This window comes from Monodelphis domestica, chromosome 1 (genome assembly GCF_027887165.1).
Source record: "Monodelphis domestica isolate mMonDom1 chromosome 1, mMonDom1.pri, whole genome shotgun sequence".
In the NCBI taxonomy this organism is placed as follows: domain Eukaryota; kingdom Metazoa; phylum Chordata; class Mammalia; order Didelphimorphia; family Didelphidae; genus Monodelphis; species Monodelphis domestica.
The window spans coordinates 339,337,424-339,364,680 of record NC_077227.1 but is presented as its reverse complement, the minus strand read 5'-3'; the positions used below and the strand labels follow the sequence as shown (position 1 = coordinate 339,364,680).

The following is a 27,257-nucleotide window of genomic DNA, read 5'->3' as shown; positions in this document are numbered from 1 at the left end:
TCATTTTCCCACACTTGAGTGTCTAGGGGAGCAAAAGAATACTATTCTCACGATTTCATAAAGCAATATTATCCATTTCAGTGTTTCTGCTACCTGAATGTAGAAGTAATGCAGTCTTTGTTCAGCAGGAAAAAATTAAAACCGAGGACCGTTAAGAGATTACATGCAAAGCACTGTGCTAGACTCTTTGAATACCAAGATGAGAGATTAAGTAATCTATCCACAAGAAAAACTAAACATAATAAGAGATCTCTAACATAGGTGTGTTAACATGGCACAATATGGGGGGGGGGCGGGTCCTAAGTTTACTAGGCAGTGTGAGGAAAGAAAGAAAACGTCTTTTTAGCTTTCTCCATATGATTTTTTTATAAAATATTGATGATAACTGAGTTGTAATCAGCATGATATATTTCTTTACTTTAAAGAGTGCATCGAGAAAATGGCTATGTCTCAGAACCCAAGGGAGGAAAGAAGCAATGTTGAAGGAAATATCTTGAGGTGCTGATTTTCTGAATGCACTGGACCCTATTCTTTTGTCTCTATTTTTCTTTCGGTAATATTCCTGAGTTGAGTTATCTGAATAAGTTTGATTCCCAAATCTATAATCCAATAATAATGTCTTTCCTGAACTCCAATTCTATATTTTCAAGTAACTGTTGGATGTCTTGGATCTCTAGTTTTGGCAGAGTATGAAGGACAACCCTTCATTCTAAGAAAATTCTTTTTGAAGGAGGAAAAGAAGGATCAGAAAAGGGAAAATACTCCTCAAACAGATATAGTGGTGATAACATACAATTTCAGAAAAGCAGAATTCATCAACCCCTTACTTTATAGTTTGCTCTGTGAAGGAGAAGGAGCTTTGGACCAGAAAAGACAACATGAAAATTAGTAGGATATGTAGTAGGATTAGTAGGATATGAAAATTGAAAATAAGTTAGAAAACAATAAAAAAACCACCTAAATGAATTCAAGTCACCTGGTACTTGAGAATTGAATTTCATGCTATTGAAAGAACTGTAGATTGTGATTATGGAGCCACTGTCAAAGATCTTTGAAAGATTAAAGCCAGGCCTAGAGATGGGATGTCCTGGGTTCAAATGTGAACTCAGACATTTCCCAGATGTGTGACACTGGGCAAGTTACTTCACCTCTGTTGCCTAGCCCTTACTGCTCTTCTGCCTTAGGACCAATACAAAGCATTGATTCTAAGCTGGAAAGTAATGTCACATAACTGGAGAGTGTTATCCTGGTTTTCAAAAAAATGACAATAGAATGAATTCTACAAAAATATAAATTGTTGGGCTTGACTTCAATACCTAGTGAATATTTAGAACATATTATTAAGTAAATTGAGAGTCTACATGTAAAAATGAAAGTAACAATTACTTAGAGTCATCATAACTTACAGAATGATTCATAGCTATTTTTGACAGTTATTAAAATTTAAAACTATACCATTTGGATAGACATAGTTTTGTAAAACTTTTGAAAAAGTTTCTCATACTATTCCAGTTGTCTAGGTGAAGTTATAAGGTGAAAGAGGTAACAGTACAGTTAGATGAATTCAGAATTGGCTACATTATCAGATGCCAACATTATTTATTTATGCCTTGGTGTCATTTTGGACTTATGTCTCCAATAGAGAGCTTCTAGGATCTATTCTTGCCTGTGTATTATTTAACATTTTCATCAATGATTGGGATAACATTCTCATTAGATTTTCAGATTAAATAAATCTGAAATTAATTGCCAACACACTATATTAGAATTGCAGATTGAAGGCAAAGGGAAAAGGAGGCAGCAGAGGTTGAGATGAATAGATCGTGTGATTGAAACAATTAACATGAAACTGGACAGACTTTGAGAGATAATGGAGAATAGAAGAACCTTGCCTGCAATGGTCTGTGGAGATGTAAAGAGTCAGACATTACTGAATAACTGAACATCAACATAATATATCAGGATAATATTACTAGAGAAAATATTGTAGGTAGTTGTGAATAAACTAAATACAATCTAGCTTGAGCAGGAATCCCCCTTTTAAAAAAATATTATTAGCATGATAGTTTCCCACAAAATTAAATTCCACCAAAGAGAACTATGGAAAGAAAAGCAAAATTGACAGCTTAGAGATGACATTTTTTCACATTAGCACAAAATTGGTCACAGGGATGAAAGTTGCAAAGGAATTTCTCAAAAACAACTCCTGAAATAAAAAAAAAAAACAACTGTTCATTCTGCCTCTACTACATGTATAGATCAAAGCTCTGTCATCAACTTGTTAACATTGCATTCCTTTGAAAAGTTCCTTTCCTTGGTTACTGTAGTGCTTCATTCCCTTTCTCCCTAACTGTAGTGCTTCTCTCCCTTTCTCTCTCTCCAACAACTCCCTTTCTCTATCCTCTCCCTCTCTTTTCTTCCCTTTTCCTCACTCTCTCCATCTCTTTTTCTCTAACTCTCTCTTTCCCTGTTTCTATCTTTCTGTGTCTGTGAGTGTGTCTCTATGAAGAAATTATCAAGCTCTCAAGTGAAATTTCTTCACTTCAGTCTTCATGTTCTACAAAGAATGTTGGTGTATAAACTTCATTATGAATCTTCTGGTTTCCTTGTTATGAGTACATGCAAGCAAGATAACCAAAGATCTCATAAAGTTAAGGAAGACTAAACAACGTTGTCAGCTGATAGATCATCTACCCCAAAAAAATTTCAGAAAAAAAAAAACAAAACAGGAAAATATCCTGAGGATTTCTAACATCAAATAGAACAACTTCTCTAAAGTCACAGGAAAATGACAATAGCCACTTGCACAAAAGGACACATGATTAAGAGGCATTGGCAGGTTATGGGATAACAAAATACATTTTTAATAAAGAATAAAACCTTGCTACTTTTATCTAAGATCCTAAAGAGACTCCACTTCAGGAAATATTGAGCTCATCTAATAAAGAAAGCTAATAAAGCTACTTTAGTTTATTCAGCAAGAAATTCCACAAGTGAAAATAATTTATTTTCTGACAAAGGATCCTCCTTTAAAGATGAATAAGAGGGGAGAATACATAGTAGTAATTCTAAAGCAGAAAGTAAGAGTATTAAAAAAAACTGAATGAGTATTAAAGGTTCTTGCTACCAAGAAGGCTTTTGATACATCTCAATTACTCTTTTGAAAAGATATGTGTACACCAAAAAACTATTTTCTCTATCAAAATTATGAAGACCATTAAAATGTTCATTTAGGAACCTAAAAACATATTCAAAAAGTACTCAAAAGTATAACAAAGATTTTAGAATAAAAATGAAGTTTAAAATGACTTATTTTTCCATAATATTCATTACTGTACCAGAAGAAACTTGAAATACTGAGTCCCGATGAAAGAATGAGAATATATGTAAAACACTTGACAGACTTTAAAGTCCTACATACATAAGCTATTATTCATTATAAACAAATGAAAATATGAATGTCACCCAATGTTCCAAAATATTAAATAAGTAAAATGAAAAGGAATTAGCTGTTTGAGCTCCCAGGGGAAGTTTTCAGAAATAACAGTGTATTTTAAAGAGGGATATGGGAGGAGTACTAAATGAAGTAAATGGAGTCCAAACATGTAAATAAATTTTTGAGAAAAATAACTCCTATGATCAAACATAAAATCGAATAATCAATAAGAATTCCTAAAACCCACCTTGGCAGAATGATCCTGACCCATCGCCTGCTGCTGGACACTGTCTGCTGGGCCAGAACACGGAGGGAGGTTGGGACTGAAAGCCATAAGATCACTTTTGGCACCTCCCTCGCCAGAGAAAGCTTTCTGCCTCCTCTGCTGGGAATAGGACCAGCTTCCAACCTCACTGGAACACACCAACATAGGCTTTCCAGGGCCATACACAGCCTGTGAGGGCTCGGAACACCTTAGCACTACATAGAGTAGCAGACTCAGCACCAACAGGCTGGACACCGAGCAGATTGCAATTATGAGATAAACATTCAAGTCCAGTGCCGCTGCCACCTTCCCTGCACTTGCCATTGACCTGGACACTCCAGAGGAAGCCTTGAGCGCCTTCCCACTATCCACAAGAGATATGCTCACAGTGGCAGTGGCTGAAAGAGGGGGCTCCCCGTGGTCTTTTACAAGCACCAGCAGCCTTTGTCTTGGCCCATCCAATTCTTCCAGGACCCGTGTAGTGCTGATCTCTCCTGTGTACAGGCCCACTCGGAAAGGTCTACGCTCAACGCCCACCTCTGGCAGCAGTTCATAAGACAACCATGCATTATAACCAGAATCCGCATCCACGGCTCGAATCTTCGCCACGACGTGGCCCACATTCACAGATTGTGATACCAGCTCAGCCATTGGGTTAACGCCAGAGTGAGGCGGCAGCACAGCTGGCGCGTTGTCGTTCTCGTCCAGCACAAAAACCTGCAGGCTCACGTTGCTCCCCAAAGGAGGGAAACCCGCATCTCGGACGCTCACCTGGAACTGAAGTAGTTCCAGATCCTCGTGATCCAGAGGCTGCAGGGCGTATACTTTCCCGCTCTCTGAGTGCACAGACACGTAGCTTGACAGTGAACGTTCACCCACCCGCTTCTCCACTAGCGAGTAAGACACTATCGCATTCTCCAGAGCATCAGGATCCGATGCGGACACCGTGAAGATATGACTTCCAGGTGAGTTGTTCTCCTTTACAAAGACAGTGTATGACGGCTGCTCGAAGGCAGGCGCATTGTCGTTCACGTCCGCAATAGCCACGGACACGCTGGCTGTGGCCCAAAGCGTTGGCGACCCGCCATCCCTCGCAGTCACCACCAACTCATAGACCGGCACGCTCTCGCGGTCAACAGGACTGCCCAGGACCAGAGAATAGTAATTTCTGAAAGTGGACACCAGCGTAAATGGTCCAGGGGGTGACAGTGAACAAGTTACCTGCCCATTGGTACCCGAATCTTTGTCAGATACGCTGATGAGAGCTATAACTGTCCCTGTTGGAGAGTCTTCTGGTACCGGTAGCGACAGTGACTTCACTGCCACTTCGGGAACGTTGTCATTGGTGTCCATTACTTCAACCAAGACCGTGCAGTGACCCACCATCTTGGGAATTCCTTTATCTGTTGCCTCTACCTGGATTTGGTATGATTTACTTTCTTCGAAATCTATTTGTCCAATTACTCTGACATCTCCATTCATTTGATCTATTGAGAACTTGGACAATACATTTGAGGAGACATCTCTCGCAAATGAGTAAATTATTTGACTGTTTGTTCCTTCGTCCATATCTGAAGCAGTTAGTTTTATTACCAAAGTTCCGTTCAACGAATTTTCTGCTAATTTAACTTTATAGATTTTTTTGTCAAATTTTGGGGCGTTATCGTTCGCATCTAATACTGTAATCTGTAGCTGAACCGTGCCAGTAAGCTCTGGTTTGCCCCCATCAGTGGCTGTAAGAAGTAAATGAAGTTCGGGAGTTTCTTCTCTGTCTAGAAGTTTTTTTAATACTAGTCCAAGAGGCTTAATTTGCTCATCATTGATTTGCATATCCAAAGTGAAATAATCATTAGGACTTAGCCTATACGTCAGTACAGAATTCACTCCGATATCAGCATCCGATGCGCCCTCTAGTGGAAACAATGAATCAAGTACCCTAGATTCTGGAATAAACAAATTCTTTTCTCTAAGGGAGAACGTAGGCGGATTGTCATTAATATCCTTGATCTCCACCTCCACATGGAAAACCTGCAGCGGCTTGTCCACAATCACCTCCAAGTGGATGCCACAAACGGGATTCCGGTCGCACAGTTCCTCACGGTCGATCCGAGAATTCACAAACAAAATGCCGTTCTGCGCATTTACCTCCAGGTAGTCCCTGCGATTGGTAGAAACCACCCGGAACAGCCTCGACACCAGCTCCCCGACCTCCAGACCCAGGTCCTGCGCGATTCGCCCCACAAACGTACCGTGTTTCGCTTCCTCGGTCACGGAGTAATGGACCTGACCGCTCCCTACCTCGCAGAATGTGAAAAGGAGAAGCCAATGAGAAAGCTGCAGAAGCCTCAGGCCGCCTCGCTGGGAAAATCCCATTGCAAATATTTTCTTCTGGAATTATGTCATCTATTTATGACTCGAAATGTACATCATCTTTGAGAATTCTCGATGAATCTTTAAATCCAATTTTTCCCTCCCCCGTTTCTGGCCCTTTTCGTTTTCTCTGAAGCAGAGAGTGAATGCGCTTTCTACACTGGGGAGACTGCTTCCCTTTGTTTAAAAACCCACCTTGCGGTGAAGGGCGACATCATGTGGCTCAGTTTGTAAGTACCATCCGATTAATTAGCCGCAGGCTTTCTTTCTTTCTTTAGTCTTCTTTGGTTTTCTATTTCTTTCCATTGTCTTTAAAATATCTTGTTTATTTTATATATCTACTAGAACTCTTGAAATTATCGTTTCTTCTTGCAATGTTATTTTATATAAAATCCAAGAAAATATTAACATTTCTTCTCTTATATCTTTGGTCTCAAATGAAATTTCATAACGTACATATAAGATTACAGATATTTTTTCATTCTTAATTCTGGGAAATCATTAATGTATTGTAGTACTGTATCATCTTCCATTCGATTCGTTTTTATATTCCTTTTATCTACTATCAATTTTTAGCTATTTGCATGGAAAATGTCTTGCCTTGCCAGGTCAATCTGAGATTTCATGACTATTTCCTTAAATCCAGGCCTTCCTGAACCTTCCATCAATTTTCTCTCCATTAAGCCACATGTCCTCCCTTTAGCTTTAGGATGCTGTTATTGTTTTTAAAAATGTCCTTTCTTCCCTGTATTGTCTTTGCTAGGATTGAAAAAAAAATTTTGCCTTTCTATAAATTTTGTCAGTGTTAATGAGACATCATAGCTCAAAGGGAGAAGCTTCATTTTTTTCTCTCCTTATGCCTTACATGGGAAGTAAGAGTCTCATTTTCACCCTAATAACAATAAACTTAGATATTATAATGCACTTCATTCTTCTTCTACATCTTCAAACAAAAAAATCCTTGTCATTTCAATTTCAAACTTATATAAAATCCTATTTATTGCCAGTTGAACAATAACACTTCTTTACAAGGAATCTTAGTCTAACACAATACACATGAAACCAAATTTTTTTACATCTGAATTCTTCTAAAAATTCTCATCTATTTAAGCTGAGAAAATTTAAGATTGCCCTATTCCTTTCTTCTCCTGTACTTGTGGTTTCATTGATTTGGAGAATTTCTGATAAGTAAATCCCCTCTACCCAAGAAATTACTGCCTGCTCTGCACCTTAGAGTCTTACAATCCAACCCCTGAAAAATTAAGTTATTTGTCCTGTATTACACAAACTGCAGCTGTCATGGACAGGATTTGAACCCAGGCCTTCTTGACTTCAAAGCCAACTGCCTCCCATAATGCATAAAAATAAAATCTTAAAACTAAAAGGCCTCAGATGCTTCTTACCTGTGTGATCCTGGACAAGTCACTTAACCCCAATTGCCTAGTCTTTACCATGCTTCTGTCATGGAATCATTACTTAATCTTGGCTCTAAAACAGAAAATACGTGGTTTTTTAAAACTACATTAAAAGGGAGTATAAATGTCAAAGTACTATCTAGCCAGAAATATTCAATGTAATCATTTCTCAAGAAAAGAGTGTTCTGTCTTCATACCTCTGCATAGAATAGAGAATGAAATGCACCAGGGTTTAAAGAAAAAAACTACCTTGCTAATAGAGGCACAAGAAGTCAGCCCATATGTAAAATCATCAAGTGAGTCAATATTCTCTTTAGCACCTACAACATCCCCTTCTTGACATTCCTCCATGGGTCTCACAGTTCTAGCACTGACTTACAATCTGCTAAAATTAAAAATAATGAAAACTATTACTAATATTTATGTAGCTCTTCATTGTTTGAAAAGAAATTTTTGCCTTTATGAAAACAAAAGTTTAGAACTCTACAAGTTTTTGGAGGTTATTCAGTCCAAATACCTTATTTTATATTCAAGGAAGTTGAAGCTGAAATAAAGTGACTTGCCTACAGGAAGGTCACACTGGAAGACAGTCACAAATCAGGCTTTCAAAAGCAAGCCCTCTAATTCCAAAGCCAACATTTGTTACTCTGCAACAGAAATTATCCCTTAGCTTAATTTAGCCTCATGATAATCCTGTGAGTAATACAATTTTCACTCATAATGTAATTGAGGACAAGAGATTAAGGAATTTATATAAGATCCCAGAACTAGTACTTATGTGAAGTTCAACTTGCAGTCAAATCATCTAATTCCTTATTCAGTGCTCTCTCCTCTAAATCATATCACTGATTCACTGTAATCCTTACTATCTGTTGCTTGAGTAGAAAACCCTTTGGTCAAACAGAAAAAAAGGGTCCCAGTGTCTTGAGCCTGCCAAATGATGCATATTTATATTTTAACCATCAATGATGTGCATTTATATTTTAAAATGTATTTTCAATGCTTCCCTTTAAAAATACATATACTTCTACAAAATAATGTATTTTCAAAGTATCTGTTCAATTATGGAATTTTTGGTATTCAATGAACTAAAAAACCTTTATATACATGGCTAAAGGCAAGGCTTGTACTGGTGGTATAGAAACTGTTTTTAAATGGTATCAGGTGGATTTATCATCTGATTCAAATGAATTACTAAACTTGTGAGAAATGAGAGATCTGGGCCCCTGGACAGGCTGCATATAGCTACAAACTCCTCTGCTTAACATTATTAATTCTCAGTTGCTGCTTTCCCAGTATCCACTGCTGAGTCCTAACATAATGACCATCTGAATCTGGGTCAGTTATCCACTTTTTAATTTGTAATGAGACATTAGGTCTAATGTTTCCAGATAACATTATTTCGTGCTGTAATCTGCTGCATCATAACCTGTCATAGTGCTCAACTCTTTTCTCAATTCAGCCTGTAATTCACACAAACCTTAGAGAAAACTCTTTCTATACAAATGTTCAAGCAACTATTCTTGGTCACATAGGGTGCTAAAAAAAAAAGCAGAGGTTTAAAAAATCCTCATTGAATGTAACAAGAAATTATTTATAACATCATTCATACTTTTTAACAGTTGCAAACGTACAATTAAGTTTTATAATTAATTTCATTACAATCTGATTTATCCTAATTCCAGCTATTTGTGATTCTGGTTTCTAGTCCAATCTATTCTTTTTATCCTTAACTACATACCATATAAGCAAGGATCTCTTTCTTATTCTGAGATATGTTCTAGAAGTGAAACTGCCCATCCTCTACAACTAGAATCCCAATCCACACAAATTTTTCACCTCGGAGTCACCCAAATTACTGATGGCTTTGATTTCTCCCAACAGCTAAAACATATCCAAGGAGCACTCTAACTATCCATCAGTTGTCCATTTCTCATCTGATGTGACAAATACATTTTCTTCTTCTGTCATACAAATTGGTGACATCCTTTAATTAAGCCTCTACTTTAAAGAGCATCACTGGTTACATGTTTCAAACTACTCAAATCCCTTATTCACCTTTCTATTGCCTACTTTATGATGTTTATCTTTACTTCTTGAAAAGCAACAGCATTCCAGGTTTCACTTTTATTCACCAATACCAGGAAAACAATTGTGTTGAAAGGTTAGGTCCTTGCTGTTTAGGAAGTTTTTTATCAGTAGGTGCTTTTCTCCAGAAGAAATCCAGTATGCTGTTCTCTTTTTTACTTCTGGAACATTTTCTCTGACTTTTTCCCATGTCTGGATTGATTTTCCTCCCATGATCCAACTACTGACCTCCCTGGCTTACTTTAAGTGCCAATTAGAATCTCATCTTCTACAGAAGACTTCTGCAACCTTTCTTAATTTTTCTGCTTTCCCTCTTGCTATTTATCTCCTATTTATCCAGTATATAGCTTGTCCTATATATATTTAATTGCATTTTGTCTTCCCCATTAGATTGTAAACTCCATGAATACAAAGTATTACTTTTGCCTCTTTCTGTATCCCCAGCACTTAGCACAGTACTTGGAACATAGTAGGCATTTAATTATGTTTCTTAATTTATTGCTTGATCTCCTCTGCCAAACTGAGAAATATTTTTGCAAGTATAATTCTCCCTCTTTTATGCCTGGCCAGATGTTTATTCCTAGAAAATCATTAAGTAGGGTTAAATCTGTTCTTATATCTTCCAAGGAAATTTAACTTATAAGGATGGGGGAATATTTTATTGTAAAAGAATTTTCTAAGGCACTCTTTTATACTGTAGATTCATGTGTTTTGTAATAATCAATAACTAATAAGCACATTGAGATTGTATATTCTCTACTTCAAGACAATTGTTGAGATGGTAGAGACATGGCCCATTGTGTAAGATCTATAAAACTTTTATGATTTCCTACAAAATCTCTCAATTTCTTTGTCAATGAACTTAATAAAAATATTTTGTAAATGGAAGAGTAAGCACATAATAATCAATGTTTTCTCAGTCATTCTTTTTCAGATCATTAGGATTTGAGGGGTTTTTCCCTATTTGACTTTAACATCTTCTGTTCTTTTTAGTGCCTTGTAAATCAATCCTTCAGCGCCCTCATAAGTGGTAACATTTCCAACACGGATCTCCCCAACATAGAGTCTTCTTTATAAATTGGTTGCCATATAAGTCTTTGGTGTAGTTCATTTTAAAAGTTTGACATACACCCTGTATACTTGATCCATCTTTATTCTTCTTAAAAACATTTTACTTCATCTATAAACACATCAGAGATTGTGCTATTAGTGTTTAATTGTGGTAGTTTCACTATCCTTGATGAAGAAATGATTCAATGTAATATTTTTAAACATATTTTTTATTTTTCTTATGTTTGTAGTCCTTTTTCCATTTTCATCTTTAGATGATTTTTCTTAACTTAATATGTTGTCAACCTTTTATTTTAATTGGTTTCACCCTTCAATATATCTTGCTGTATTATGAAAAAAGATATTGATGATATTCATATATAATCTTTCTCCTAAGATTCTACAGTTGAGTTTTTATTTTAACTCCACATGTTGCATTTAGCAACCAATTATCTCTGTTCAGCCAGTATCTCATAAATTTGCTGACTAATATATTTGCTGGGCTCTTTTCATCTTATAATAAAAGATCTCCCAAAGCTTAACTTCTAAAGGAAATTGTCAGTGTCAATGTCATTTCTGTCTTCCATTGCACATTTTTACTTTCCATTACTTGTTTAAACAATACAATATTAAATCATCTTAATTGTACATCATATCTTTTTTCAATACTCTTCTTTCTTGTTTCTTAAAATTTTTGATCTCAGCTTTGACAAATCAATAGTCTGGGTGTGGGCAGAAAGCTGACTCAGGAATAACTTCCACATCCATTACAAATCTTTTGTTGTCCATTAAAATGTAGTTGACTTTATTCCTTGATGATGTCCATTGGTGCTCACTGCATCCAGTGCCTGCCATTTCTTTTGGAAGAAAGTGTTCGAGATCTAGCTGCTGTATAATCAACAAATCTTTGGCCTCTCTCTTTTTCCTAACCATACCTTCACATATATATTCTCTCATGTGTATAATTCCACAACATTCAAAATCCATAACAGTCACTTGGATTTAATGACCATCTTGGCAATCCCTATAACAAACCTTAATTTCCACATTTGTAAAATGAAAACCACGCTACTTACCTCACAGGGTTGTTGTAAGGAAAAATGCAATAACACATGCAAAATATTTTGCAAACCTCAAAATGTTATAGAAATGCTCACTAGCTAGAGTATAGATAATTAACTGTATGATTTAAAAAGCATTCTTCATAATGACTATTCAATTCCATTAACAAACCAATTAGATATCTTTAAAGAGTACTATCTAAATATTCATTTTGCCTACCAAGGAAGTGGAATGCATTCAAGAACAATAAAATAAGAACTTAAACATGTCTACAATTAACATTCTCACTAATGATATATATGGCACAAAATAGGGAGGATTAATAGAGACATGTAATGGGAACTAGCCAAAGGAAAAATACAATAGAAGTATGTTACCATTTTTGTGCTACCATTAGTAATTGATAAATGAAAACACTGATCCGTCAAGGGACATATTTAATAGAAGAATATGAAGAAAAGAAGAAGGGGAGATGGAGCAGGAGAGCATTTATGAAATCTCACACTATTTAAGAAATGGAAAACATGATTCAAAGAGGGAAAATTTTAAATAACGGAAAGGATGAAGATTAAGCCACAAAAATTGTCAAATACGGTAAGGCACTGGTAATTTGAACTTAAACAAAAATAAAAATGCAAAATCAATAATCACCCACCTTCCCTGAGCTATCCAAGAGAGCCTCTTGCTTTTGGCCTCTTTCCCCAGAAATAGGACACGGAGGGAGGTTAGGGCTGAAGGCCATGAGGTCGTTCTTGCCTGCTCCTTCTCCAGAGCAAATCTGCCTTCGCTGCTGAGAATAAGACCAGCTGCCCATCTCATTTGAGCAGACTAAAGTAGGCTTACCAGGCCCATATGATGCCTGTGGAGGCGCAGAGCACCGAAGGGCCACATACAGCAACACACTCAGCACCAACAGGCTGGACACTGAGCAAATGGCGATGATCAAATAGATGTTCACATCCACCAGCGCAGTTTCTTTTCCCACACCAGACTTTCCTGAGATCCTGGACTCGCCTGAAAAAATATTCGACTTCTGTCCACTCTCCACCACTGACACACACACAGTGGCTGTGGTAGACAGGACTGGCTCTCCATGATCTTTCACCAGCACCAGCAGCGTCTGCCGCGGCCCATCCGACTCCTCCAGAGCCCGAGTTAGGCTGATCTCTCCGGTGTATAGACCCACGCGGAAAGGGCTGCGCCCAACACCCAACTCAGGCTGTAACTCATAAGAGAGCCACGCATTGTACCCTGAATCCGCGTCAACTGCCCGGATCTTGGCCACCACGTGGCCCGCTGCCACCGACTGGGATACCAACTCAGTTACTGGGACACCACTCGAGTGTGGGGCCAGGACCACCGGAGAGTTGTCATTTTCATCGAGAACGAACACTTGCAGGCTTACATTACTGCCTAAGGCAGGGAAACCTGCATCCCGAGCGTTCACCTGGAAGTGCAGCAGTTCCAGTTCCTCGTGATCCAGAGGCTGCAAGGCGTACACTTTCCCGCTCTCTGAGTGCACAGACACGTAGCTTGACAGCGGACGCTCCCCCACCCTCCGCTCCACCAGCGAGTAGGAAATTAGTGCGTTCTCTTGAGCATCCGGATCAGACGCGGACACAGTGAAGATGTGACTGCCTGGTGGGTTGTTCTCCTTCACAAACACAGTGTACAAAGACTGTTCAAAGGCTGGCGCGTTATCATTCACGTCTCCAATGACCACAGACACGCTGGCAGTGGCCCAAAGTGCTGGAGTCCCGCCGTCCCTCGCAGTTACCACAAGCTCATAGGCTGGTACACTCTCACGGTCCACCGAACTCTCTAGTATTATAGAATAGTAATTTTTGAAGGTGGACACCAGCGTGAAGGGTCCAGGGGGTGACAAGGAACAAGTCACTAGCCCATTGGCACCGGAGTCTCGGTCAGACACGCTGATTAAGGCAATGACTGTACCTGAAGGGGCATCTTCCATGACGGGCAGAGACAACGACGTCACTGAGACATTAGGAATGTTATCATTGGCATCCAGGACTTCCACTAGGACCGTACAATGACCCACTAATGAGGGAGTCCCTTTATCTGTCGCATCAACTCGAATTTCATACAAATTCACTTCTTCAAAGTCCAGATATCCTTGAATCGAAATTTCTCCTGTATCTGGGTGTATACGAAATGTATCTTTAATCGCAGGTGGAGCCAAACTATTGAAAGAATATAATATCTCCCGATTGATGCCTTCATCCGCATCAGAGGCATTCAGTTGGATCACCAAGGTCCCACTGGCTGCATTTTCTAGTATCTTCACTTCGTATTCTGATCGATCAAAAGTGGGGGCGTTATCATTCACATCCAGGACTGTGATAAGCATCTGCATGGTGCCTGAGAGTTCTGGTTTGCCCCCATCTGTGGCGGTCAGTATTAAATGATACTCAGGAACTTCCTCTCTGTCTAGTGGATTTTTCAACACTAGTTCAACCAATTTACTTTGGTCGTTCTTTGATTTTACTTCTAAAATAAAATAATCATTGGTGCTGAGCCTATAAGTAAGTAAAGCATTGGAGCCAATATCTGGATCAGACGCACCCTCTAGCGGAAACCTAGAGTCTGGCAACCTGGATTCTGGAATAAATAGCTTTTGTTCCTTCACTGGGAACACAGGCGGATTATCATTAATATCCTTGATGTCTACCTCCACATGGAAAACCTGCAGTGGCTTGTCCACGATCACCTCCAGGTGGATGCTACAAACAAGACTGCGGCCGCACAGCTCCTCACGGTCGATCCGAGAATTCACAAACAAAATGCCATTCTGCACATTTACCTCCAGGTAATCCCTGCGGCCCTTAGACACCACCCGGAACATTTTAGTTACCAGCTCTCCTACCTCCAGACCCAGATCCTGGGCGATCCTCCCCACGAACGTACCGTGTTTCGCTTCCTCCAGCACCGAGTAATGGACCTGGCCGCTTCCCACCTCCCAGGCTATAGGGAGAAGTAATAAGATCAGCAACTGCTGGGCTCCCAAGATGCATCTCCAGAAAAATACCATCGCAAACACACTGTGCTTTATTCCAAAGGGTAGCTCAGATATATTGGAGAGAGCTAAATATTGGTGTCCGTTTTCTCGTCTTAATCTGCAGCGTCCGCCATTGCTTTGTATCATTTAACAACAAAATAGAACCTCTTTCCAAGACCAAAGATACTGTATAGCGGCATTCTGCGGTGGACAGCGACATCATGTGGCAGCAGAGCGTAAGTCAAATATTATCTTTATGGTGTAAAAGAGCCAATCTTCATTTAGTTTTATTCCACTTGTTTTTTTTTTTCGAATTTTGTTAGCTCTTGCAACAAAGAACTGCAGTTTTCTCCATCGAATAAAAGGATACTAGCACTGTGACTACTTCTTCTTTACTATGAAGGATAGCGTGCTTTTGTTTTTATATGTCTTTAAAACAGCTTTAAATATTTAGAAAGAAGGTAATGTAATAAGGCAGGAAAATGAGCTATAACTTCCTGTTGTAGAAAGGAAAATTTTTTACATTTCAGAATGCAATAATTCCAATATATATGGGAAGAGTATTAGATTGGGGAGTCAGAATTCTTGGGTGTGACTTTTGAAAGCTGCTTACTGTGGCCTTGGATTTACCTCTCAGAGTCAGTTTCTTCATATGTAAAATGGAAACAATAATGCTAGATGGAAAATTTAATCACTTTGCAAACCTTAGAGTACCATATAAATGAGAAATTTATCTTGCATTTTTAAACATTTATGATGAATTTTAAAATAGTCAATAAATAATAAATGTCACTATGTGCCAGACACTATGCTAAGCACTTAATATACAAAAAGAGAGAACACAGACTCTGCTCTCAAGGAGCTCACAATCTAATGGGAGAGACAACATGCAAGCAACTACTTATGAATAGATTGTATTCAGGATAGATTGGAAATAGTCAACAGAAGAAAGGTACAGGAATTAAGAAGAACTGGGAAGGTTTCTTGTAGAAGTTGGGATTTTTTGGTAGGATGTTCAGGAAGTCAGAGAATCCAAGAGGTGGAAATTAGTAGGAAGAGCATTCTTCTACAGATGTAGGATAAGTAGGAAAAAATGCCCCAAGCCAAAGGATGGAATGTCTTGTTTGAGGAAAATCAAGGAGGCCAATGTAACTGGATTGTAGAGTATGTGTGTGGTATTGAGAGGTTTTATAAGCTGTAAAATTACTAGAAAGGTAAAGGGACAACTTATGAAGGGTTGTATATGCTAAACAGAGGATTTTTTACTTGATTCTAGAGGTGACAGAGAAGCACTGGAGTTTATTAAAAGTGGCATGGTCAGATCTACACTTAAGGAAGATCATGTAGAGACTTGGGGTAAGCAGATTTATCAAATAGACTATTATAATACTTCAGGCTTGAGGTAATATGGGCCTGTAAAAGGGAGATAGAAGTGTCAAAGAGAAGATGGCATATTCAAAAGAGATTAGGAAAGCAAGTGAAAGAAGACACTTGGCAACAAATTGGATATTGATGGTGAAAGAGTGTGGAGTCAAAGATAACACCTAGGTTTCAAGTCTGAAGAACTGGAAGAAGTGGGGTTCCCTCAACAATAATAGGTAAGTTAAAAAGAGAGAAAGGTTTGAAGGGTAAGATGAATACCAATGAGAATCATAACACAGAGACCATTAAAAAAATGGGGATTCAAGTTATGTATCTGATACATACTGAGTTTGTCCCTGGGACAATAATTTAAAAATTTCAGTGCTCCCACAAAACTCTTTAGGACCCTTAGTTCCAAAACAAATGGTGAGCTCTGTAACAGAAGGTTCTCTATCCCTGGAAGCTTCCTACCCCAAATAAATGGCAGGTCAAAATTTTTCTAAAAAAATATTTTATTATAATTGTTATTGACACAAACTCCAATGAACTCTAGATTATATTTTGATATAATAATCAGAGAAATTAATTTGATTGCTTCTTATTAGCAATTCTCTTTGACCTCCTTGTAATATTTTGTAGGAAAAAACTGTTTATTCTATAAACAATTCCCTTTCCCTTTCGTTTCTGATTATATAAATTTGATTAATTCTTCAATCCCTGACTATCTCCCTTGCTCAAATGGTCAATAAATTTACCATGAATGTTATAACTAAATTACTACTTTCTTCATGAATACATTAAATGCAGTCAAAATTTCTTATGTGAAAGAAACTATTAACAAGTTTAATCCCATGCCCCATAAATTTTAGTGTTCTTTCTCTCTCATTTCAAGGCCTCCTATTTTCACTCCTTTCAAAGACAGAAGAAAAAAAGTATCATAGAGGAAATATTTTTAGCAACTCCTGCTTCCATGAACTGCCAATCTTAACAAATAATACTTATGAGCAGACTCTAAGGCTCACAGACTCAAATTTAGTATTCTCACTAAATTAATAGAGCTGTCAAAAATATTGACAGAAGAAAATCCCTATTCCTTCAATATCTCTAATATTATTAAGAATCATTATTTCTTCCATAAAAAGAAAGGACTTTAAGGAATTAGAGGGGTTTGGAAAAAGCTAAGAGTCATACAACAAATAGAAATAGTAATCCTGACCAATCTTTAAATGTTTATTAATAACCTAGTCTGTGCTCAGCATGAACATAAATGTTCCAGGTTTAACAAAATGGCCAATGTCCTTTGATCATCATGAAAAAAAATACCTGAATTAGTTCTTAAAAAGAGAGATTAAGTATCAACATAATGGAACTATTAAACAAAAAATTACCTTAAAAGCAGTAAGATTTTTCATTTTTCTAAAAATAATATCATTAAAATACCTTCATGTGAATTTTTTCTATTCTTACTAATAAAATCACAGTACTCAAAAATCTTTATGATAACAAAAAGATTACTTTGCCTATTAGATAATCAAATTTACAAATTATGAAAAATTATAGTATCATATACAAAACTAAGCACAAGATGAATGAGAATAAATGTATCACTGAATTAAAACTGGCTGAAGTAAAATAGTTAATACGGTCTTAAAAAGAACAATCAAGAGATATATCAAAACTGACTCTGAAGTTACAGGTGTGAAGAAAAAAGAAAGACACACTAAACACTGTGGTGTTGGAAATTTGATGCTATAAACCTAAAGTTCAGAAGAAATGAAAGAACATCATGTCAATAATGCCAAAAGGTAGATAACTAAGAAATAGGTACTGAGGACATAAAACTTAGACCAGACATCATACCTGGGCATATGGAATTTAGGGAATCACTATAATACGTAAAAAATGAAAATACATTTTAAAGCAAATTTTGGAGCTAGTAAAACAAAGTGTTACTGGAAGTCAGAGGGTAAAGGAGAGACCTTACATATGAAAATACAGAAGGCTTCTTAAAAGAAGTGGAATTTGATCAAGAATATCAAGTATCTAAATAAAAAAGTGAAAGTAGGCAGCCTAACAGCACCAGATTTTTAACTATATTACAAAGCAACAATCATCAAAACAATCTCATACTGGCAAAGAGATAGGTTTGTGGGTCCATAGAATAGATTAGGAAGACATTACACAGTAGTAAATAACCATAATAATCTAGTGTTTCATAAACCCAAAGATCCAAGCTTTGGGGGCAAGAACTCACTAATCAAAACTGATAGAAAAACTGGAAAACAATTTTGCAGAAACTAGGCACAAATAATCATCTGACACCATATTCCCATATAAGGTAAAAATGTATATATGATTTATCCACAAATGGTAATATCATAAGCAATTTAGGGGAGTGTGGAAATTTTTATCTATCAGATCTATGAAAAAGGGAACAGTTTATGAGAGAAAGAGAAAGGGAGAGACAAATAGACAGAAACAGAGAGAATCATGGGATTTATGATAATTTTAGTTATATGAAATTTAAAATGTTTTCCACAAAAAAACCCCAATTCATCCAAAATTAGAAGAAAGGAAATTGGGAGAGGTTCATTTACAGTAAATTTCTTGGATAAAGGCCTCATTTCTCAAATATATATAGGGCACATAGTCAAATTTATTAAAAAAAAAATAAGAGCCATTCTCCAACTGAAAAATGGTCAAAAGATATGAACAGGTAGTTTTCAGAAGAACTTAAAACTATCAATATTCATATGAAAATTTTATTATTGATTATAAAGAAATTCAAATAAAATCAACACTGAGGTACCATATTATACCCTATGAGATTACTAATGTAAAGGAAAATGACAGATGCTGAAGGAAAAGGGGAAAAAGTTACACTAATGCACTGTTGATTGGAGTTATGAAAATGGGGGCACCTGTGTATACAAAAATAAAGGAGCTCTTTTTGTGATGGTAAGGAACAGAAATTTTAAGGGATACCTATTGGGGAATGGTGGAAGAAGTTGTGGTATGTTATTGTAATAGAATACTATAGTGCTCTAAGAAACTGTGAAGAAGATGGTTTCAGGAAGAACTCTATTAATTGATTCAGAGTGAAATGACCAGAACCAGGAAATAAATGTACACTATATAAAAGCAATATTGTAAAGATGATCAACTGTTAAATACTTAGCTATTCTGATCAATAGAATGAGCCAAGACAATTCCAAAAGAATCATAATGGGGAAATGCTATCCACCTCTAGAAAAAGAAATTATGAACTCTAAGTGCAAACTGAAATTTTTTTTCTTGCTTTTTTGGAAGATGGAAAATATGGAAATACATTTGCATGATTTCATATGTATAATTATATATATATATATATATTTCTTGCCTTCTCAATGGGTGGAAGAGGAACTGGAGGGAGGAATAGAATTTGAGACTCATTTTTTTTAAATGTTAAGGAGAAAGAAATTATATTTTTTTAAAGAAAGAAGTGGATTTCAGTTAAGTAGCAATTCATCAGCCAGATATGGAAAAGAGAGATATTGCTGGAGTAATGTAAAATAAAACCAAACACAAAGAGACTAAAAATCTGAAGGAATTTTTAGAGGATAAAATATTAAATTTGCTAAAGAACAATGTGTGTAGAGGAGTAACAACATAATTTTTAACAATTAGACTGACTTCTGAAGGGCCTTAAAGCCAAATAAGTCAGAAATCCATAGACGATAACTACAGGAATGGTATAGAAAGACAGATGACTTCATCTATGTATAAAGAAATTTAATCAAGTAGCTTACAAAAAGATAGATGGCTAAAAATCTCGATTAGTAATAATTCTCTATTAATCTCTATTCCACTCAAAGTTATCATACTTAATAAATATACACACATTTGTATAATTCATTACCTTAAAAATTACAATACTTAAAATAAACATTTAATATTAAAATTAGATGTTAAAGGAATACTGGATTTTTTAAAAGGAGTTTAGATATATTTGGAAATTTTCTGAATATCCCAGTCAACATAAAAAATGGCCACAGAGGTAGAAATTAATACTCACTTTCCCCACGTTCTGCATATGCTCTGCCTGTTCTGCGACCTGAGAACTGGGACACGGTGGAAGATTGGGGCTAAAGGCCATGAGGTCGTTCTTGGCAGGACCCTCCCCTGAACAAATCTTCTGTCTTTGCTGATGGGAATAAGACCAGCTTCTTACAGTGTTTGAACATACTGGAGTAGACTTCCCAGGTCCACAAAAGCTCTGAGAGGGAGAGGAGCACCGAATTGCCACATACAGGAGCAGACTCAACACCAAGAGACTGGACACGGAGCAAATGGCAATTATCAGATAGACATTCACATTCATCAGGACCTTCTGCCCTACACCACTCTTTTCAAAGTCCCTAGAAGTCACAGAAGAACCTTGAAACGTCTGCCCAATCGCTGCAAGTGACATAGTCACTGTTGCAGTAGCCTTCAATGTGGGCTCTCCATGATCTTTCACCAGCACTAGTAGTGTCTGTCGCGGTCCATCCGACTCATCCAGGGTCCGTGTTGTGCTGATTTCTCCTGTGTATAGACCCACGCGGAAAGGTCTATGCCCAACACTGACTTCTGGCAGTAGCTCGTAAGACAGCCACGCATTATACCCTGAATCTGCATCCACAGCTCGGATCTTCGCCACCACATGCCCCACAGCCACCGATTGTGACACCAGCTCTGTCACTGGGCTAACACCAGAGTGAGGCGGCAGCACAACAGGTGGATTGTCATTCTCGTCCAGCACGAACACCTGCAGGCTCACGTTGCTGCTCAAGGAAGGGACTCCAGAGTCTCGGGCGCTCACCTGAAACTGCAGCAGCTCTATCTCTTCGTGGTCCAGAGGTTGCAGGACGTACACTTTCCCGCTCTCCAAGTGCACAGACACGTAGCTCGACAGCGGACGCTCCCCCACCTGGCGCTCCACCAGAGAGTATGACACCAGCGCGTTCTCCTCAGCATCAGGATCCGATGCGGACACAGTGAAGATATGACTACCCGGGGGGTTGTTCTCTTTCACAAATAAGGTGTACGAAGTCTGCTCGAAGGCTGGCGCGTTGTCGTTAACATCCGCAATACCGACCATCACGCTGGCAGAAGTCCAAAGCGCTGGAGACCCGCCATCTCTCGCTGTCACCACCAATTCATAGACTGACATGCTCTCGCGGTCTACAGAGCCCTCCAGCACCAGCGAGTAGTAATTCCGGAAAGTGGACACCAACGTGAAAGGAGAAGGAGGGGACAGAAAGCAAGTCACCAGTCCGTTGGCTCCAGAGTCACGGTCGGACACACTGATGAGGGCTATAACCGTGCCTGGAGGAGCATCCTCTCTGACAGGTAGTGACAGTGATGTCACCGACAACTCCGGGGCATTATCATTGGTATCCTCGACATCCACTCTGATAGTACAATGTCCAACCATGGGCGGATTCCCTTTATCTGTTGCGTCAACTCGAAATTTATAAGAATTTATATCTTCGAAGTCCAAATATCTTTGAATTGAAATTTCTCCTGTATCTGGATTTATCTGAAACTTGTCATTAATCAAAGGTGAAGCGAGACTATTGAAAGAGTATACTATCTCTCCGTTGATGCCTTCATCCGCATCAGAGGCATTCAGTTGGATCACTAAAGTCCCTCTCGCAGCATTTTCTAGAATCTTCACTTCGTATTCTGATCGCTCAAAAGTGGGGGCGTTATCGTTCACATCCAGGACTGTGATAAGTAGCTGTACTGTGCCTGTCAGCTCAGGTTTGCCCCCATCTGTGACTGTCAGTATTAAATGATGCTCAGGAACTTCTTCTCGGTCCAGAGGTTTCCTCAATACCAACTCAACCAGTTTGTCTTGCTCGTTCTTTGATTTCACGTCTAGTATGAAGTAATCATTGGTGCTGAGAGAGTACGTAAGCAAGGCGTTAGTCCCAATATCTGGGTCAGAAGCACCCTCTAGCGGAAACCTAGAGTCTGGCAACCTGGATTCTGAAATAAATAGCTTTTGTTCCTTCACTGGGAACACAGGCGGATTATCATTAATATCCTTGATGTCTACCTCCACATGGAAAACCTGCAGCGGTTTGTCCACGATCACCTCCAGGTGGATGCTACAAACGAGACTGCGGCCGCACAGCTCCTCACGATCGATCCGAGAATTCACAAACAAAACGCCATTCTGCCCATTTACCTCCAGGTAGTCCCTGCGGCCCTTGGACACCACCTGGAACAGTTTAGACACCAGTTCCCCAACCTCCAGACCCAAGTCCTGGGCGATCCTCCCCACGAACGTACCGTGTTTTGCTTCCTCCAGCACCGAGTAATGGACCTGGCTGCTCCCTACCTCACAGGCTGTACAGAGCATAAATGAAAACAGCAGATGCCGGCTTCCCAGGCCGCCTACCCGGGAAAAAAACATTGCAGATCCTCCGTGGAATTGTTCTAATAGATGAATCATCTTTAGAGAATAAAGGTAAATATTGTTCTCTGATTCTTTTAAATCTATTCTGCTGAATCCGCCATCATTCATTCTCCCACTGAATAGTTCTTTTTAATGCGAAATGTGAGGTTTGGCCTTCTGGGGAGGGGAGACTATTTCGTGGTAGGCAGCGACATCATGTGGTCGATACTAAGTGGTACACAGACTCGATTTAGTAATTCTCGTTACTGTATTTGCAATAGAAAATAATATATATCCTCATTTTCCCACACTTGAGTGTCTAGGGGAGCAAAAGAATACTATTCTCACGATTTCATAAAGCAATATTATCCATTTCAGTGTTTCTGCTACCTGAATGTAGAAGTAATGCAGTCTTTGTTCAGCAGGAAAAAATTAAAACCGAGGACCGTTAAGTGATTATATGCAAAACACTGTGCTAGACTCTTTGAATACGAGAATATGTGATTAAATAATCTGTCCACAAGAAGGGCTAAACATAATAAGAGATCTCAAATGTATGATGTGACACATGGCACATTATGGTAGGGAATCGAGAAATCCTAAGCATTGAGAAAATGGATATGTCTCAGAATACAAAGGAGGAAAGAAGCAATGTTGAAGGAAATATCTTGAGGTGTTGATTTTCTGAATGCACTGGACCCTATTATTTTGTCTCTCTATATTATTTCTTTTGGTAATATTCCTATGAGTTGAGTTATCTGAATATGTTTGATTCCCAAATCTACAATCCAATGATGTCTCTCCTGAGTTCCAGCTCTACATTTTCAAGTAACTGTTGGATGTCTTCCATCTCTAGTTTTGGCAGAGTATGAAGAACAACCTAAGAACATTCTTTTTGAAGGAGGAAACGAAGGATCAGAGAAGGGAAAATACTCCTCAAACAGATATAGTGGTGATAACATACAATTTCAGAAAAGCAGAATTCATCAACCCCTTACTTTAGTTTTCTCTGTGAAGGAGAAGGAGCTTTGGACCAGAAAAGACAACATGAAAAATGATTAGTAGGATATAAAAATTTGAAAATAAGTTAGGAAACAATAGGAAACCACCTAAATGAATTCAAGTCACCTGGCACTTGAGAATTGAATTTCATGCTATTGAAAGAACTGTAGATTGTGAATTTGGAGCCACTGTCAAAGATCTTTGAAAGATTAAAGCCAGGCCTAAAGATGGGATGTCCTAGGTTCAAATGTGAACTCAGACATTTCTGAGCTGGGTGACACTGGGCAAGCTACTTGACCTCTGATGCCTAGCCCATACTGCTCTTCTGCCTTGGAACCAATACAAAGCATTGATTCTAAGCTGGAAAGTAAGGGTTTAAAAGGAAAAGAAAGAAAAATTATAAAGAGAGGTGTCACAGAACTGGAGAGTATTATCCTGGTTTTCAAAAAATGACAATAGAATGAATTCTATAAAAATATAAATTGTTGAACTTGACTTCAATGCCTAGTAAGTATTTAGAACATATTATTAAGAAAATTGTAAGTTTGTGTGTAGAAATGAAAGTAACAATTACTTAGAGCTATCATAACTTATAGAATAATCCATATCTATTTTTGACAGTGTTATTAGACTTTAAAATCAGGTCATTTGGATAGACATAGCTTTGTAAAACTTTTGAAAAAGTTTCTTATACTAATCCAGTTGTCTAGGTGAAGTTATAAGGTGAAAGAGGTAACAGAATAGCTAGATGAGTTCAGAATTGGCTCCATTATCAGGTGCCAACAATATTTATTAATGCCTTGGTGTTGTTTTGAACTTATGTCCCCAATAGAAAGCTTCCAGGATCTATTCTTGTTAGTGTAATATTTAACATTTCCATCAATGATTGGGATAGCATTCTCATAAGATTTTCAGATTAAATAAATCTGAAATTAATAGCCAACACATTATATGAGAATTATAGTTCTAAACAGTTATCTAGAGGATGAGAAAATGGACTGAATTATGTAGATGAAATCTAATAGAGATTATTGAACAATTCTAAATTTGAATTTTTAAAATAAACTTTACATTGACAAAAAGTGGGAGGCATTAGTAGAATCAGTTTTCATGAAAAAGACCTTGTAGTACTAGTCAACTCCGAAGAGTCAACAATGCAGCATGAGAATAAATAAAGCTAATTAAATTGTAGGCATCATTTAGAGAATTGTCAATAATACTAAAATGAATGTCTATACTCTCCTCTTTGCTTGGAAAACAAATGGAATAGAGTGTTCAGCTCCCAGTGCCATATTTTAAGAAGGATACTAATAATTCAGAGAGCATCCTGAGTAAAGTGACCATTGGTAATGAACTGGAGACTCTGCAATTTAAGAATTGTTTTAATGAACTAAGAAAATTTAGACTGGAGAATAGAAAACTTAAGGGAAAAATGTTAACTGCCTTTAAGTATCTGATGGACTCATATGGTGAAAAGGAATTAGATTTCTTAGCTTCACTGGAAGTTCCAAAGAGAAAATTTATAAGTAGATGTTCCTTTTTGTAAGAAAAACTAAAAATTCCAACTATATAAAAAGTGGAATAAATTTTCTTGGGAAGTATTGTTTATCCCTCACTAAAGATATGAAAATGAAGAGTGGATGGCCACTTTTATTGATGATGTAGTATAAGACAATATTGATGAAGTGAACAAATGTCATACTCCAGGAAGAGGAAGAGATCAAATGATCTTACCTTCTAAAGTCAACACTGAAAATACTTTTTAAAAACAGTAAGTTTTTCTCTGAATCATACCTGTTAAAGGGATTCATTACTAAATGGGCAAAGTCCTCCAAATGTTACTCTTTTCTGAAGAAATCCTTTTGATGACATCAAATCCCCACAAAAAATAAAGGTCTCTCAACACTCGATAACACTCAACAACCTTGACCCAAAAGAGGTTGACCTAACAGTCCACAAAGGAAAAATGAAAGGATCAAACCAACCCCAGGCAAGCAGTTTAACAAACAACCCACTATATTAATCAGTTTTGTGAGAACTATAAATGGAAAATATGCTGGGACCAGAACTAAATAGGAATAAGAGAATAGAAAGATATAATGAATTTGTGAAATTCTTCCATGATTCCAAGCTGCTCCCCAACACAAAACCCATACACAGCACTACCATCTCTAAAAAACTAAAAAAAAAAAACTTCAGGTTTCACGAAAGACAATATAGCAAGATGCACCATGAGCATCAACAGATCACATATAATCTCCATGCAAATTAAGTATTGATACCAGTATGCTCCAGAAAAATATAATGATGGAAAAACTGATTGGATATTCAAATCGACAGCTATTTACGAAGTGCTTACTACATGTATTGTGCTAAGCATTGAGAATACAAATACAAGAAGAAAGACAGTCCAGGCTCTCAGGGAATAGAGGAAGACAATATCTAAAAGGAGGTTGAAGGGAACTGGAGCACAGAAAGTTCAGAGCAGAAGCAGATTCATCTAAGAAGGCTAGAAGTTAACTGATAAAGTGCTCAAATGCTGTACTCAGAAAATGTACAGATTAAGATAAAAAACTTCCCTATATGTTGAGTATAGATTCTCTTTGAAGGACAGAGATAAGAAATGCACAGCACAAAGTATGCATGTGGTGTAACCTGTAGTATTGAAAAGAATATACTGACTGGTGTAATCATGAATCCATTAGAATAATGAATTATACTCATTTAAAATCCTTATAAGTTTGTTCTCCATGTATATTTATATGAGTAAAATTGGTTGTGTTTCAAACATCTAAGTTTGAAAATAATGAAATAATTATCCTGTAATTTGAGAATTACATTTTGAGAAGTAAATAAACAAACATTACTTTACCCTGAGAGTTGCTAAGTTTGAAGGCAAGAGAAAATTAATCTTAGGGGGCAGCTGGGTAGCTCAGTGGATTGAGAGCTAGGCCTAGAGATGGGAGGTCCTAGGTTCAAATCTAGCCTCAAACACTTCTCAGCTGTGTGACCCTAGGCATGTCACTTAACCCCCATTGCCTACCCCTTATCACTCTTCTGCCTTGAAACAAATACACAGTATTGATTCCAAGATGGGAGGTAAGGGTTTAAAAAAAATGAATCTTAGCAAACATGACTTCAGAAAAATAGTGTAGCTTACTAATAAATATTCAAAATTGAAGAGAAACTACTCTCTCTGTTGTGAGAGGCAGATTCAGTTGGACAGGGAGTTAGAAATATGAAAATGAAGGGGATAATAGACCCCTTCCTGAAGAGGGAGTCTTCTGAGCCTTTGATCAAAGTCTTAATCAACAATACTCTATTTCCCATGCACCCTTGTGTGGCTTTGAATCATAAAATACTTCAAGATAAAATTTGGAACTAAAATTTGAGGACTAGAAAATAAAGACACTTGATGGTGTGTTACTACAAATTTAATATATCAATATAACTTTCTCCTAAAGCAAAAAGGAAAAAAAAAGTTTTATGGGAAGAGAAGAGAATGTGGCATCAAATTAGGGAAGAATATTATAGTTTTGTCAAGGAGTAGGGAGTGTGATAGTACAGACAAATGATTGTGATAGTACAGACAAAAAAAAAGTATCAGAAGCATGAGTTAGTTTGACCATATATGTATCCTATATTCAAGCTTAACTGCCAGTGTTCTATGTATTTGTGCCCACTCCTAAAGACACTATGGCTATCTGTGGGAAAGTAAGCCTCTGTTTGTGGGTAGGGGAAGGAATGAAAAGGAGAGAGAAGAGTGA

At 37.6% G+C, this 27,257-nt stretch overlaps 1 protein-coding gene across 8 annotated transcripts in view; it reads right to left on the bottom strand.

The window, feature by feature from the left end:
• Window positions 1–27,257, bottom strand: part of LOC100026963 (protocadherin alpha-C2) — a 275,774-nt gene that overhangs the window by 240,810 nt on the left and 7,707 nt on the right. For 2 of the 8 annotated variants that reach the window (XM_007473768.3, XM_056811419.1), the window contains exon 1: window positions 3,684–7,844. The exons of 2 other annotated variants lie outside the window; for them this stretch is intronic. In XM_007473768.3, coding sequence (XP_007473830.1) covers window positions 3,684–6,074 — 2,391 coding nt within the window. In that variant the 5' untranslated portion in view covers window positions 6,075–7,844. Of the gene's footprint in view, window positions 1–3,683; window positions 7,845–12,341; window positions 15,165–20,118; window positions 22,879–27,257 lie in introns of those variants that run through there. 4 more of the 8 variants (XM_056811414.1, XM_007473766.3, XM_056811413.1 and 1 more) reach the window with 4 other exon arrangements.